At 43.5% G+C, this 16,887-nt stretch overlaps 1 protein-coding gene across 1 annotated transcript in view; it reads left to right on the top strand.

Annotated features, from left to right (window-relative positions):
- The window catches only part of LOC126095663 (zinc finger protein basonuclin-2-like), a 199,373-nt gene that overhangs the window by 139,119 nt on the left and 43,367 nt on the right, over positions 1-16,887 (top strand). The window contains exon 5 of the mRNA XM_049910420.1: positions 15,361-15,601. Coding sequence (XP_049766377.1) covers positions 15,361-15,601 — 241 coding nt within the window. The remainder of the gene's footprint in view (positions 1-15,360; positions 15,602-16,887) is intronic.

The raw sequence follows: 16,887 nt of genomic DNA on the forward strand, positions 1-16,887 counted from the left end.
TGTTTCGGCATGGGTCGACACATGGTACGTCAGACGTGCTTGTGCTAATGATCTGTAAATGCAATCATTTCATGTACCCTGTATGCACTGTTGCATGTGAACAGAGTGAAATGGAAACCTCAGTATTTTACCGGCAGTGTGGAATAACTAGGAAAGCCTTGACATGACTGGGTCGGTCGTCGAAATATTGTGCGAAAACTGAAATATCTGCCCGCATCTCGTGGTCGTGCGGTAGCGTTCTCACTTCCCACGCCCGGGTTCCCGGGTTCGATTCCCGGCGGGGTCAGGGATTTTCTCTGCCTCGTGATGGCTGGGTGTTGTGCGATGTCCTTAGATTAGTTAGGTTTAAGTAGTTCTAAGTTCTAGGGGACTGATGACCTAATATGTTAAGTCCCATAGTGCTCAGAGCCATTTTGAAAACTGAAATACAAACTCGGCCGGCCACCCGGAAGAACACCATTAATGTGTATAGTATGGTTCAAAATGGTTCAAATGGCTCTGAGCACTATGGGACTAAACTTCTGAGGTCATAAGTCCCCTATAACTTAGAACTACTTAAACCAAACTAACCTAAGGACATTACACACATCCATGCCCGAGGCAGGATTCGAACCTGCGACCGTAGCAGTCGCGCGTTTCCAGACTGTAGCGCCTAGAACCGCTCGGCCACTCCGGCTGGCGTGTATAGTATGATCACTGTTAATTTTGATACTGTATTACAAAAATATTTTTTCAAGCAAATGTTTAGTTACAGAATGAGATTTTCACTTTGCAGCGGAGTGTGCGCTGATGTGAAACTACCTGGCAGATTAAAGCTGTATGCCGGACCAAGACGCGAGCTCGGGACCTTTGCCTTTCGCGGGCAAGTGCTCTATCAGCTGAGCTACCCAAGCATGACTCGCGACCCGTCCTCACTGCTTCAAATCCGCCAGTACCTCGCCTCCTACTTTCCAAACTTCACAGAAGCTCTCCTGTGAACCTTGCAGAGCTAGTACTCCTGGATGAAAGGATATCGCGGAGACATGGCTTAGCCGAGTTCAAGTCTCGGTCCGACACACAGTTTTAATCTGCCAGGAAGTTTCAAATGTTTAGTGTTTTGCCAAGTAAGACCCCATTTATGAGTTTTATGAATCTGTTCGTGTTGTCTGTCTGTTAGTCCGTATTGTTTCTTCAATGAGACGTGTTTCTGTGTAGTGTTCAGATTCGTTAGCTGTCAAATAGTCTTACATATAAAAAAATTTTACTTGATAATTACTTTGATTCACAAGACACACCGAAATTCTGACGTACGATATGTCGGACGCCATGGGAATGACGACACTAGCCATTAGAATGAAAGCAGAAGGTTCAGCTCTGAAAGGGTGTGGTGAGTGCGGAGGAAACGACAGTTGGGTAGTTGTGGCGACAGGCGGCAGGTTATAAAGCGGCGCGTATGTTTTCGGGATCAAGAATTGAAGTTGTGAACCTGTAAGCCTGAACAACAAATGGAAGGGTATCCACGGGAGTAGCTGATGTGGGAATTTATTATTAGTGAGCACTTGAGTTAAAGGCAATGAATGTAACAAATAAGTAGGTGCAGAAAACAATTATTCTAGGCTCAGATTGGTGTTATTTTTCTGCCAATATCTGTGTTGTTTTTTGGTAACATTGCTGTTATTTTTTGGCAGTAACGATTTATTTTTGAAAAAATCCAGAATTATTTTTGGCCAAACCAGGTGACTTTTTTGGCCAGCTTCGATGTTGTCTTTACTAGATTCGGTGACACTGTTTTTCCCAGACTCGCTGTTTTTGCCAGATTCGTTATTTTTTGGCATATTCGGTGCTAATTTTTTGCTAAATTCATTCTTATTTTTTACTAAATTTAGTCTAATTTTTTGCCAAATTCTGTCTCTTTTTTTGCCAAATTCGGTCTCTTTTTCTGGCAAATTCGGTGTTTTCTTCTAATTTCGGTGTTATTTCTTCTAATTTCGGTGTTATTTCTTCTAATTTCGGTGTTATTACTTCTAATTTCGGTGTTATTACTTCTAATTTCGGTGTTATTACTTCTAATTTCGGTGTTATTACTTCTAATTTCGGTGTTATTACTTCTAATTTCGGTGTTATTACTTCTAATTTCGGTGTTATTTCTTCTAATTTCGGTGTTATTTCTACTAATTTCGGTGTTATTTCTTCTAATTTCGGTGTTATTTCTTCTAATTTCGGTGTTATTTCTTCTAATTTCGGTGTTATTTCTTCTAATTTCGGTGTTATTTCTTCTAATTTGGGTGTTATTCTCTTTCCAATTTCGTTGTTTCAAATTTCGGTAGTATTTTTAATGGTACACGAACATCAGATTTGAGGAAGTACGAACTCAAAATTCAATTTCACTATCCAATAAATATGAGTTACGAATATTGGCATACTGTTATCCCTTAGATTTACGACATATTTTGTACGGGGAAAGGACAAATTTCGCGACATTTCGGAAAAATCGCCGATTTCGAGATATTTCGTAAAAGTTCTTGAATCCCTGTTAGTTCGCTAAACACCTAGAAATTCGCGTTATCATTCTTGGTTTCGTTTTCGTGAAATTTTCGTGTCCGTAGATGAAAGTAGATCTCATCAGTCACAAATTTTAATGGACGTTAAATATGATAGGCAATTAAAAAGGACCGGTAAACTCAAATGACGTATAGCACGTTAGTTGTGGCCGCTTTAGTCCTGGAACACGATGCTGGCTGCGCGTAACTGGCGTGGCGCCTCCTTTCAAGAGCAACACCGACTCAAAGGAAGGCCTCGGCGCCGGCCGGTGTGGCCGTGCGGTTCTAAGCGCGTCAGTTTGGAACCGCGTGACCGCTACGGTCGTAGGTTCGAATCCTGCCTCGGGCATGGATGTGTGTGATGTCCTTAGGTTAGTTAGGTTTAAGTAGTTCTAAGTTCTAGGGGACTGATGACCTCAGTAGTTAAGTCCCATAGTGCTCAGAGCCATTTGAACCATTTTTGAAGGCCTCGGCGCTTGTTGGTGACGTCAAATCAGCTAGGCACGGCGAACGCCAGGTCTGTTGCAGGCATACTAATAATGGCGGTGTCTCCCTCTCTGACACAGGAAAATGTGAATCTATTGGCGGTAGTTGACCAACACACATTGTTCTGAGAGATTTTTGCAATCAATTAATTGTGCAATTCATTACAATTCTTAACAAATAGTGTACTCCTGAACTTAAATTTCCGCCAGTTTTAAGGATTGACATACAAAAACAACTTCGTGGTCCAGCAGCAACAGAATTCGTGCTTCTTTACCTTATTTGTAAGTCTGAGGAAGTTACGTTTGTACTGGGTTGCTTTTACAAGAAACTGTGAACATATTGGTGCTCTTCTTTAGGTATCTTGGTTGACTATGGGGTGAGGAGCACTGAATGTTAATGAAATATCTTGCGATTATACACGTTTGGGGATGGGTTGGGGGGACAGAAGAAGAGGCAAAAGAAAGATACTTGTTTTATCAAATAAAATTTTTTTATCTTATAAAGTTTCTCCTTTCACTTGCAAGAGGGGAATATTTATCTTTTCTAATGTGCATGTTTAAAAAAGTTTAAGCTCAGCAGTATTTTCGATGTATGAAGCTATTTTGTTTCCTGTTTAGAATTCCTAACGTTGAAAACGATTGTAATCTAATGACTGGCAACAGTTGGACATTTACACATGTAAATTAGTTCACATTTCCAGTGACGATGTCAAACGAAAATAAATAAATAAATAAATAAAAGAAACGAGTTAATTGTAAGGGGGTTGGGGAAAGTTTCGATAACAAAATGGATCAAGTAAATATAGTTACTTGAATGTAAAATTTCCGAAGCTTGCAATGGGGCAAAGCATCCTCTCATATTGATCTACGTTTGTTTCGACAGGATTCAGTAATACAGAACTATGATCTTCATTTGTAGCTTTACGATTGTAAGAAAATCTTTCATCTAAATAAAACTGCAGAATCCAAAACAATACCAAACATTTTGTCCAAAAATAAGAGATTTATAGTGATAAGCACGCCCAGGCGTTTCTGCCTGCAACAGACCTGGCGTCCGCCGTGCCTAGCCGACGTGACGTCACCAACAAGCGCCGAGGCCTTCCTCTGAGTCGCTGTCGGCCTCGCACGCAGCGCTGGCCGTGTTGGCTGCCCCGGGTTCCGTGCCCCCCCCCCCCCTCACACTGGCTACTCTCCCCCCCCCCCCCCCCCGGCGGCTGGGATGCGCCGTTCGCCGCTCGCCTTGTCTTTAGCTAATCTCTTCCTGTGCGCTGCTCGCGTTCATATTTAAAACCCCAGCCCTTAATGTCGCTGCAGCTAGCTACCGTAGTCGGCCGCTCTTCCTCCCCACGCCTTCCCCGTGCCGACAACCGCAGCATCCTCCCGCAGTTCTTTCCGGGATCAGGCCGCAGCGCTGCCGGGATAAGAAGGAAAGGATTTCCCTCTCGTTAGCGAGCAGGCCCGCTGCCGCCGATGAATAATGAAGCAGCGTGGATGCCGGCAGGAGAAGTGCAGCCAAGAGCGCGCGCTGCCTTTTAACTCACCGCTAAACTCCCACACCGCGGCGCTCCTTCCCAGCATTAATTAATAACCGGCTCTAGAATGATAAAGTCTTGTCCGTATCATCAGACACCGTAAAATAATTAAAACCGCCGAGTATCCCCCTGCATCCGCACTTCCTCCGTTAGCCTTCGCCACTTTCATAAAGAGAGGAAGATTACTGAAATAATTTCACAACACTGTTGTCGTCACATAAGCTGCTCATCTATATTTCACAGACAGCGCTATCATTGCCTTTGTCATTATAGTTACTCCCGTAGTGTACGTAGTACGATCTTATTTGTTCCAAGTAATTGTCTACGCAGGCACAAAATTATCTCGATTTACTGTTTCACTCAAATCCACAACCTTCAGACGGTAATTCCCAGTCCTATTATGGCGAGCAATCAACTTCATTACGAAGTCATGCAGGTAACAAGGAATCTCTGATACGACGTGTCACCGTGACTGCGGCTAAAGAAGGTAAAAATCTGAATGTGGTCAATACAGGTCCGCAACATTGATTCAGAAGGAATAGTACAACAATAGTACAACGTTATTCTTGATGCAGGCGTATGTGTGTTGGTATGAATTATTAACTGGTGGTGACTTTGACGCACGGGTAAAACACAAACATTCATCAGGTACACGCTTGGCATGCGTGTTGCTCTCATTATTTGTTTGACTTTATAACGCGAATGACAGCTCACCCGAAAGTGATAACATATGGAATGAGCGGAAACAAAACGCCTTAGAGGCATAGTTTCGGGCGCAACATAAAGTACGCTTTGAGCTCTCTCTATTTCTCATCAGTAAGAGATACTGCAAAACTGGTATCATCGTCAAACCAAACAGCAGTTAGTCTTTGTGTTGACATTTACCAGAAATATCTAATTCTACGCCCTGTAAACTACTATGTTATATATGCATGGCAGGGGGCACTTCCAATGTAACACTTGCCAGGGCTCTTCCTGTTACATGTAAGTCGCGAGGGAAGAATAATGCGTAGGGGCCTCGATGCGTGTTGTAATTAATCTTGTGTTCGTGGTTGCTACGAAATCTATTCATAGACGGTTGTAGTATATTCCTAGACCAATCACTTGAAGCAGATTCTCGAAATTGTGTAAGTAGTCTCTCGTGGGATGTTTGATGCTTCTCTTAAAATGCACACCGCATCAAGTTTCTCAGCATCTCTGTGACCTGTGATTTTCGGCGCTACTCTTCTGTGTATACGTCTAGTATCCCCCGTTAGTGGTGTCGAAGTTGAGTGACTGTAGGAATATACAAGACAGGTAAAATTTCCACTTGGTGTGATGAATGGCAGCTGGCACTAAATACGAAAAATGTTAAGTTAACGCGGATGAGTAGGAAGATTAAACCTGTAATGTTCGGGTACAGTATTACTAGCATCCTGCTTGACGCAGTCAAGTCGTTTAAATATCTGAGCGTAACGCTGCAAAGCGACATGATATGGAACGTGTGTATGAGAACTGTGGTAGGGAAGACGAATGGTCGACTTCGGTTTATTGGGAATATTTTAGGAGGAAGTGGTTCACCAGTAAAGGAGACAGCATGACGCTGGTGCGACCTATTCTTGAGTACTACTCGAATGTTTGGGACCCGAACCAGGTCTGAATGAAGGAAGACATCGAAGCAATTCAGAGGCGGGCTGCTAGGTTTGTTACCGATAGGTTTGAACAATACGTAAGTGTTACGAAGATGTTTCGGAAACTCAAGTGGAAATCCCTGGAGGGAGAAACACTATTGAGAAAATTTAAAGAACTGGCATTTAAAGCTGACTGACAAACGATTCTACTACCGCCAATATACGAGGGATATCCGGAAAGTAAATTCCGATTGATCGCGAAATGGAAACCACTTTTAAAATCAGAAATGTTTTGTCTGCAACAGTTAGTTACAGCTTCCAGCCACTGCTCTACATAGTCACCATTCCGACTTATACATTTGTCGTAGCGTTCTACCAACATTCCTATACCCTCGTCATAGAAGGCAATCGCCTGTGCTTCCCGCCAATTCTCTACGCTCATCTGTAGCTCGTTATCTGTCAGAAAATGTTTTCATAGCCAGTAGTCAATGTGAGCAGAGATGAAACACAGAGGGAGTCAATTACGGGCTGTAGTGCGGGAGATCAAACACGTCCCATCGAAAACGCTGCAGGAGCATTTCCATTGCCCCTGCAGATTGCGACCGTGAATTGTCACAAAGTAGGAACCGTATGAGAGTTCTGTAAGGTGGGCTGCATAACATCAGGCGAAATCTCTCACCAGGACCTCATACCTGGCGGGACACACTATTTTCTATCTTTATGTGCTCACCACGCACTCAGAACTGGAAAGAGTGAAGTGATGTAACCGACACTCATACTACAGACACTGTCGAACACATATGTGCAAAGCTTTATCAGATTTTCACAGTGGTTTCCATTTCTTGACCGATCGGAACTTTCTTTCCGGATATCCTTAGTACATTGCGCGTAAGGACTACGGAGATAAGATACGAGAAATTAGGGCGCATACGAGGGGATGCGGTCGTTTTTCCTGCTCTCTGTTTGCGAGTGGAACAGGAAAGCAAATGACAAGTAGTGGTAAAGGGCACTCTCTGCCACGTACCGTTCTGTAGCTTGTTGAGAATGTATGTAGATGTTGATGTACACACTACAGCAATATTCTAGGTTGAGTGCTACGTAAGTAATTTGTTTTGTAGTGTGACTGCATTTTCTTAGTATCGTATAGATTAATCGATGTCAGTCATCTTCGACTGAATCCATGTGATCGTTCCATTTGTTATTATTGCAAAACTTACATCCACATTCTTGTATGAGTTGACTGATTAGAATTGCGCTGTTCACATTGCTGTAATACGATATTGCAAATTTTCTTTTCTGAAGCAAACTATTTTAAATTTTTGAACATTTAAAGCAAGTTTCCATCTTGTGTACTATATTAAAATCTTATCAAATGTGAGTAAATATATTTATCTCTAAATGCGAACATTTTAGATTAGGCGTTACCGTGACTGTTACTGATATGAAATGGAACAATTAGTTTACTGTTACCAGTCACTGTTTATTTATCTCCACGACGCGTTTCAGAGGTTTCAGCTTCCATCATCAGGTGGATTTACATTTGTTAGTATGACATTTATGTGTGTGTGTGTGTGTTGTGTTACGATTATTTGGAGGAACTTGTGGGACTGTCTCTAGTGCATATTTGTTTACAAAATATGGCAGTATGCATATGATGTGTTATGACAGTAAAAGGAACCTGTGACCACCGGAGACAGTGGCACAAGTTCTTCCAAATAATCGTAACACAAATCAAACAAATGTCATACTAACAACTGTGTGCTTATTTTTCGATTCTTAACCCCACTGACACACACAGCTAATGTACATAACCTACCAGATGATGTATAAGTAACAGTATAATGCCCCTGATGAAGGCAGCATGCTGGCGAAATGCATTGTGCTAATAAAATGTTAGTAAAAAGTGACTGCAGCAGTATAAAATTATTCCACATAATCTTATAATACAATCGCAGACCTCAAACAGCATCCATATAATATGGATAAATTTAAACTGTAAATCCACCTGATGATGGAGGTTGAAACCTGTGAAACGCGTCGTGGAGATAAATAAACAGTGACTAGTAACAGTAAACATTTAATATGAGTAAACAGTTGTGCGAGGAAGTGGAAGTAATACATTCTCTCCTGTATCGTGGCTCAACCATCTGCGACAGGGGAAGTTTTTGGAAGGTGGGACAAGGAGCGTAGCACGGTAGACCGAGTGGCTATGAAGAAGCTCGCCAATATTTGGCGGAACTGAGTGATAAGAAACGAAGTAACGAAGAAACGAAGTACATAGATCCAGCTTTCTGAAACACTCGTGGACCCTCAAGACCAGCGTTTTGGCGTAGTTGAGTTTTGTCCTGGCGCAGAATCCTGTACATAAAATGTATCGAAAAAAGAACTAATTCGTCCACTATCAAGAAATGTGATATCTCCAGGCGTCTTTCTCTCATGTCAAGCAAAAAATTCTCCAGTTGTATTGCTGTATTGTGGGAAGAAATGGACAAAATCTTCGTGGACGGAAAGATCGAGAGCACGAGACCACTGGTGAGGACAGCGATCAGGTGGATGGAGGACATCAAGAAGATATCAAGTTTTACTCTTCTGCCCTCCCTGAGAGAAGTTGATAACAGACCAGTAAGGCGACTCTTGGTATGTGGGGTCACGGCAATCAACAATACGTACGACGACCTGTAGTGATGATGATGAGATGATGTCATTCCCGAGAACTACGTCATCTTCGAATAGTCTAAGGATACTATTTATACTGACAGTCAGATCATTAATGTACAACATGAATAGCAAGAGCCTCAAAACTACTTCCTGGAGCAGACCTGAAAGTCACTTCATCTATCGATGAATATCCATCCCAAGATAACACGCGGCTTCCTCCCTACCAAGCAATCAATAAAGTCACAAATTCTGCTTGTTCCCCCACAAAATCTTATTTCCGTTAATAAACATCGGTTTTGTGTCGAGTCAAACGTTTTTCGGGATACGTACAAAAGATGCAGGAGGCGGAGACTGAAAAAGGGGAAAGGACAGGGTACGGGGAAATGTCTCTGAATTTCTGAACAGAAGGAAATGAGATGCGTGACGATTACGACGAGGCTGGGTTTCTTTCCCACGCGAAATGTTCTCACACTCGGTCTCGATGTAAATTGCCGTCTCTGCTGCGTCGCAGCGCCTGTTTTACATTCTGGCTTCACCGCATGGGCGGCACGGAAAGGGCGGACTCTGTACCGCACAGAAACTCCCGCCGTCAGGGGGAATTCCACACGCAGGTTCCGGCATCGCTCTTACGAAAAGTCTCCTCCCATCTTACAATCACGATAAAGAGGACGAACGAATTTTAGAAGAGTCTCGACTATACTTATCAGATTATAAAATTGTGCATGGATAACAGGTTTAGACAAAGTGACAAAAGTTACTAATCGCATTTGGAAGACACGGAAACTGCTCGAAGAATGGAAATGTGTTGTCATAGTACAGTGATTTATCGAAGGGTAAACCATTACGGGGGAACATACGTCATACATGTTGGCTACAAGTTGCTGCCTACATCTTTTATTAACATAGCAGAACTGAAAGTGCAGTAGGAGCCTAGCAAGGAGGCGGTAGAAGAGCGCAGGAAGGTATGGAGAACTTGACGCTTATACCACTGATAGGACACAGACCCTTGAAGGACAATAAAACAGCTGTAACGTTTCGGTATTTCAAGAAAGCGAAGATCATGAAGAACAGTAGACAGGATGAGAAGACGCTACAGGAGAACTGAATTATTAAGAGATATTAAGGCAAGGATGATATTGGTAAGCATTCCTTTTCATACTATGGTGCACGTCAAACAGGGAGACTGGCTTTTTCCCATGCTGTTCTGTCTTGTACACGATGAAGCGATCACAGCGGAAAGCAACAACCTCGGAAAGCAGGACAAAAACGACTGCAGGACATACGAGGATATCTTCCATTTGCGGATGTCATTGTGATACTAAGTGGGACGGAATACTGATACGTTTATATTATTACAAGAGTAGGACTAAATACTGCCCACAACAAGATGATATTGCCTGCCACTTAGATTTGAAACATCAGGAGGCACCGTACAGCACACTGACGCATTAATCTAAGAGAATAAGTAACAGGAAATATAGCAGTAATGAAGAAGTGAAACGGGGGACGAAGAATATCACAACTACTTCTCTATGTCCAAGAAATTTTGTTGTCAAGAGAGGATAACAACGGACGTTAAAACTAGTGATTTCAAGACACCAGCGACGAACGCAGTGTTATCTAAGCATGAGATGGTAGAGTTGTAAAAACGATATACAGAAAACAAACGAAGAATAGAATATCTTTAGGAAGATACTGGACCTAAAAAGAAAAGATACAAGTTACGAATCAAGGGAATAAATGTGCCGCATCTCGAGGGACATGGAAAAAAGTACACACCAACTAACATTTCACGACGAGAAAAAAAGAGAGATGGAGAAGAGTTTCGCCAGCGGAAGAGATAACCTTAATAGGGCACTAAGATATCATAAGAAAAGCAGGACAGAAGAAGGAAATGGAAAGAACTATCATGGCGTCTTCAGAATTTAGATAAGTCATGGAGAGCCAATATCCGGATAGCGGCACTGGGTTTTGAACCAATGTCCCCCAGAATGCGAGTGTACTTGTCTTACCATTGCATTACCCAGCTCGATGCCCTTGAGGTAGACGCCTCAAATTTGAAAAAAATGGCTTTGAGCACTATGGGACTTAACTTCTGAGGTCATCAGTCCCCTAGAACTACTTAAACCTAACTAACCTAAGGACATCACACACATCCATCCCCGAGGCAGGATTAGAACCTGCGGCCGTAGCGGTCGTACGGTTCTAGACTGAAGCGCCTAGAACCGTTCGGCCACCCCCGCCGGTCTCAAATTTCACCGTAGTGATAGTTGCTGCTGGGAGTGTTTCACAATTCGAAGTATTTGTTGCGGCGTACTATCATTCCAGATGTCAGTGCAACGCAAGGCTTAGAAACGCTTTCTTATAAGGTACTAAACCATCGACAGCTGAATTAACACAGGGGAATAACATGAGGTAATGCGGCGGGCCGCATTGTTAGTTCACGACCGTAGTCACAAACTGCTCAAGTGATTGCTCCGTGTTTTTTACCTTCTCAAAAATCATGCAGGACGGTCAGTGCGCAAGGCATCGACCAAAATATGTTACTACGTCATACACTGGGTCACTCTTATTAACGATCCCATTACATGTGCTAAAATGGCATTTCACTTCTTTCAGTCAGTCATGTACCAGTGACAGAAATAAAGTTGTCGAGTAAGTTACGTCGCCTGCAACGTATTCTTTAGAAAGGCGACAGATCTTACGAGGAATTATGTAGTTCACACAAGGCAACTACTATCCGCAACATTTTTTTAATTGTTTTTTTTTTTTTTATCCTGTGATAAACTGCGGTTCTACACTATCCTGTATAACCATCGTCGGCTACTATGGTGGTAACAGGGAGAAAGGTCCCATTGTTCCAAAGTTACTCTTGGTGCCATGGTGGCTTAGCGGCGTTACTCTTGTTGCCGTGGTGGGTTGATCCAACGGGTATGACTTCGTCTCACAGCACGACGATACCTCACAGACATCTTGCGTCCTCATTTATTACCTTAAACGCGACAGCACCGTAGTGCAATTTTTCAACACGATAATGCTCCGCCATTCATGGCACGTTTGTCTATGAACTATCTGCACGATGCTGAGATTCTCCCGTGGCCACCAAGTTCCCCATATGTGTCCGATAAAACACGTGAGGGAGCAGCGCGAAGGTCGACTCCATGCTGTGCCATTATCTAGAACTTCAAGGACCAGTTAGCCTGCAACGTTTGTGGGCCAACTTGCCTCAGATACAGCGCCAGCCAGCATGATACCCTTCTCAACAGAATAAGTGGATGCATCCAGGCCAGGAGAGGTGTAATGTCATACTGCTAAGTGGGATCATACTGCCGATTTCTTTGTATAAGTGACTCTGTTATGTAATCAATGGAATAACGTGATATACTCTGTCAACCCGTTCAGTTTCATTTCCTCTCCTTCTCCACTTCTAAGTGACTTACTTTGTTTTTCAGGCAGCGTAATTAGTAGTGATATAAGCGTATCGCCCTAGGTGATCAATCTATCAACTAGTGAAAGCCGCATTCAAATGGTTCCCGAGATTAGCAGACAATAAAACGTGGCACAGAACTTTGATTCATTAAGGTCGATTGAGCTGCCACAACCGAAATCTTTTTAGGCAACCCTCAATGCTATTTCTAGCCTTCAAAACCCATGCCCCAGATTTTCATATTTTCTCGTTCGCAACGCACGAACTGTTAGTCCTACAAAAACAATGAATACGACCTTTTTGTAGGAAATTTAAAGTAGTTAAACTTCCAAATGGGATGCGCCTTCGTTGGAGGACACTGTATTCGAGTTATTTAAGAAAAACGTACAAAAATAACCTTCAAATGCACCTGCACTCCAAAACTCATCCCTCACCAGTCACGATTCCTAGTATGTTGTTTGTGGTACTCCTTCCTACCACTATACAAAAATTTAAGACTAAACAAAATAGTCACAATATTCGAAAATTTTTGGTCTCTATTCATTGGGGTATTACGCCACCAGCATAATCGACTGATTCGTTAACGTTATTAATTCAAACGTGACCGTGAGGATATGAACCAGAAACGTCTTCTGTAAACGTAGCGCTAAAGCTAATTACGTTGACAATTCGAGCCACACTAAAACCTTACAATCATGGTAGTTTTGCAGTTGGAAGATCTGACGAATAACAATGCTGCAACTGTTTCTTTTATGCTGTTAAAATGCATAAAATTTACACATAGGTCAGCTTTATAATTTCTGTTTGCTCGACTAAGCCGATGGTGTAATAAGGCCAGCCAATGAAGATGAAAAAAAGTCTAATTTGAGAAATAATTAGCGCAGTCACAAATTTTTGTACGGTGGTAGGAGGGAGTGCCATGAACAATACACTAGAAATCCTGAACGGTGGGGGCTGAGTATGCGCGTGGAGCAGTGTTTGGAGGTCACTTTCGTACATTTTTCTTGAATGGCTCGAAAACTATGACTTCTAAGCTAAAACACTTCAGTTATGTTAATAGCGCATTTGATTGTGTATGGGAACGTGTATCTCATTAAACATATTGCAACTGTTGAGCACCACCTTGAAAAAATATTGAAGCGTGATTTTCAGTGGGATCATGTATGTACTGGAAACTGGTGAACTGTACGTATCAGGAAACAGCGTGAGCCGGCGTGCGCGGCCGGTAGTAGAGTTATTTACTGGGCCGAATCGTCCGCCATGTTTTCGCCAACTCTTAAGATTCGGCATTATTTACCTTGTGGGTGTTAAACCCATTCCGCATTCTCACGTGTTCATGCAGAAAGGGAGTAGGATCACGAAGGTGTAATATTAATATCCCACAACATTGGCATTATTTAAAAGGCCCTAGAATTATGACATACATGAAGTCAACCTTAGAAGTACATCCATACAGGCGTATTTCCCAAAAGTAAGATTTTATGTTATTTTTTGCTCATTAGGTTAAATTAGGTGCTGCCCTGCAGGGAGGTCTGAGTAACCACCCCACCCCCTCTTTCCCCCGCCCACACTCCCAAACACGAAGTGTGAATATCTGGAATTCACGCTGCTGTGAAAAGTCTTTGTGATTAACACAAAAATAAAACAGATCATTTCTAGTTTGCTGAGTTGTGGTCAAAACTTTATTCTTTGAAGTTATGTCACTTACACAGGTTCCCTCACAATGACCAGTCCGCTATAAAAATATTTTTATTATGACTCATCCTATTGTACATAAATAGAACTGCGGTTACATATTATTCAGTTTATGTATTTATGGTTACGATAAAGACTTACAAATAAATCCCAGTGAATATTCCACTGAACTTTCCGAATTCCGAAAATACGTCAGGAGCCGAAAAATTTTGAGACGAACTGATTCAGTATAGTTTTCGACTGGGGAAGAAAACGCAGTTGTAAACATTTGGTTTCATGTTTAGAACTACTTTTCTTAATATACAGTTACAACACACGGTTGAGCGCCAGACACTTGTTCCCAGTTGTGAGATCGTGACCCCTTTTTTTCTTCGTTTGCGATCGCTTGGAATTGTAAAGACGTAAAAAACCATTTTTGCAATGTTTAGTGCAATTCACAGCTGAGCAATCACCAACTATTCATGACGAATTCTTCTTTCCATTTAATTGAAAATCGCCAATTACGTCGGGACTCACATGAAAAGAAGTATGAATATCGTATACGTTGTGGAAACATTGCGTATTGGGGACACGTTTTTTTAATTTTTATTTTTAGTCATCAGTCTTCTGACTGGTTTGGTGCGGCATGCGGGCCCGCCAAGAATTCCTCTCCTGTGCCAACCTCTTCATATCAGAGGACCACTGGCAGCCTAAGTCCTCAATTATTTGCTGGAGGTATTCCAATCTGTATCTTCCTCTACACTCTTTGCCTTCTGTTGCTCCCTCTAGTACCACGGATATCATTCGCTGATGTCTTAACAGATGTCCTATCATCCTGTCCCTACTCCTTGTGACCGAGCGAGGTGGCGCAGTGGTTAGACACTGGACTCGGAGGACGACGGTTCAATCCCGCGTCCGGCCATCCTGATTTAGGTTTTCCGTGATTTCCCTAAATCACTCCAGGCAAATGCCGGGATGGTTCCTCTGAAAGGGCACGGCCGACTTCCTTCCCCATACTTCCCTAATCCGCTGAGACCGATGACCACGCTATCTGGTCTCCTTCCCCAAACCAACCAACCAACCAACCCTACTCCTTGTCAGTGTTTCCCTCATATTCCGTTCATCTCCGATTCTGCGCAAAACCTCCTCATCACTAACTTATGAGTCCACCAAATTTTCAAGATTCGTCTGTAGCACTACATCTCAAATGCCTCGATTCTCTTCTGTTCCGCTTTTCCCACAGTCCAATTTCCACTACCGTACAGTGCTGTGGTCCAAACGTACACGATCAGAAATTGGTGCCTCAAATTAAGAACTACGTTCGAAGCTAGTAGGCATCTCTTGACGAGGAATGCCCTTTTTTCCAGTGCTAGTCTGCTTTTGATGTCCTCCTCGCTCCATCCGTCATTGGTCACTGGCTCGGCACACGAGTGAGTGGTTTTTATGTGGCTTCAGGACGCGTGCGGCGAGCGGCTGGACTCGTGGCAGATGTGCTCGGCGGAGGAGGAGTCGGCGCTGGTGCGCGCGTGCGTGCGCTTCGCGGACACGCACTCGCTGGCGCTGCAGCTGCTGGCGGCGTGCGACGGGCCGCCGCCCCACGCGGGGGTGGGCGCCGCCGCCCACCACACGGCGCACGCGCTGCCGCCCTCGCCCGCCAGGACGTCGCCGCCCGCCTCCCCGCCCCATGCCGCCCCCAGTAAGTACAGCAGCCGCCCCACACCTGCAGTTCACTTGGCGCGACAACAAGCGGCTACGGAGAAACCAAGTTATCGGTTGCCTGAGTACACTGACGAAAAGTGTCTGTGCACCCCTGTATAATGCGGAATGTCACCAGAGATGGACCCGCCAGTTCAGAAGGAGGCCGGGAGTATTGTGTTGTCAGTGAAGAAAAAGTAACAGCACAATGGGTCAGCAAGCAGAGATCAGTGGCGTCGAACGAGACTAGACACTGTACGTCATGCGAATTACAAACCCACCAGGCATACAGGGTGATTCAAAAAGAATACCACAACTTTAAAAATGTGTATTTAATGAAAGAAACATAATATAACCTTCTGTTATACATCATTACAAAGAGTATTTAAAAAAGTTTTTTCACTCAAAAACAAGTTCAGCCGGCCGAAGTGGCCGTGCGGTTAAAGGCGCTGCAGTCTGGACCCGCAAGACCGCTACGGTCGCAGGTTCGAATCCTGCTTCGGGCATGGATATTTGTGATGTCCTTAGGTTAGTTAGGTTTAACTAGTTCTAAGTTCTAGGGGACTAATGACCTCAGCAGTTGAGTCCCATAGTGCTCAGAGCCATTTGAACCATTTGAACCAAGTTCAGATATGTTCAATATGGCCCCCTCCAGACACTCGAGCAATATCAACCCGATACTCCAACTCGTTCCACACTCTCTGTAGCATATCAGGCGTAACAGTTTGGATAGCTGCTGTTATTTCTCGTTTCAAATCATCAATGGTGGCTGGGAGAGGTGGCCGAAACACCATATCCTTAACATACCCCCATAAGAAAAAATCGCAGGGGGTAAGATCAGGGCTTCTAGGAGGCCAGCTTTCTGTTGAGCGGTCGCCATCTTAGCATCAACTGACGCTGACGCCTAGTCAACAGCGCCTCAAGCGAACAAATGTACAACTAAATGAAACTTTATAGCTCCCTTAATTCGCCGACAGATAGTGCTTAGCTCTGCCTTTTGTCGTTGCAGAGTTTTATATTCCTAAAGTTGTGGTATTCTTTTTTAATCACCCTGTATTTCGACCGCCGGCCGGGATGGCCGAGCGGTTCTGGGCGCTACAGTCTGGAACCGCGCGACCGCTACAGTCGCAGGTTCGAATCCTGCCTCGGGCATGGATGTGTATCATGTCCTTAGGTTAGTAAGGTTTAAGTAGTTCTAAGTTATAGGGGACTGATGACATAGAAGTTAAGTCCCATAGTGCCCAGAGCCATTTGAACCATATTTCGACCCTTCTGAAGTTCCCCAAT

This window comes from Schistocerca cancellata, chromosome 8 (genome assembly GCF_023864275.1).
Source record: "Schistocerca cancellata isolate TAMUIC-IGC-003103 chromosome 8, iqSchCanc2.1, whole genome shotgun sequence".
Classification (NCBI taxonomy): domain Eukaryota; kingdom Metazoa; phylum Arthropoda; class Insecta; order Orthoptera; family Acrididae; genus Schistocerca; species Schistocerca cancellata.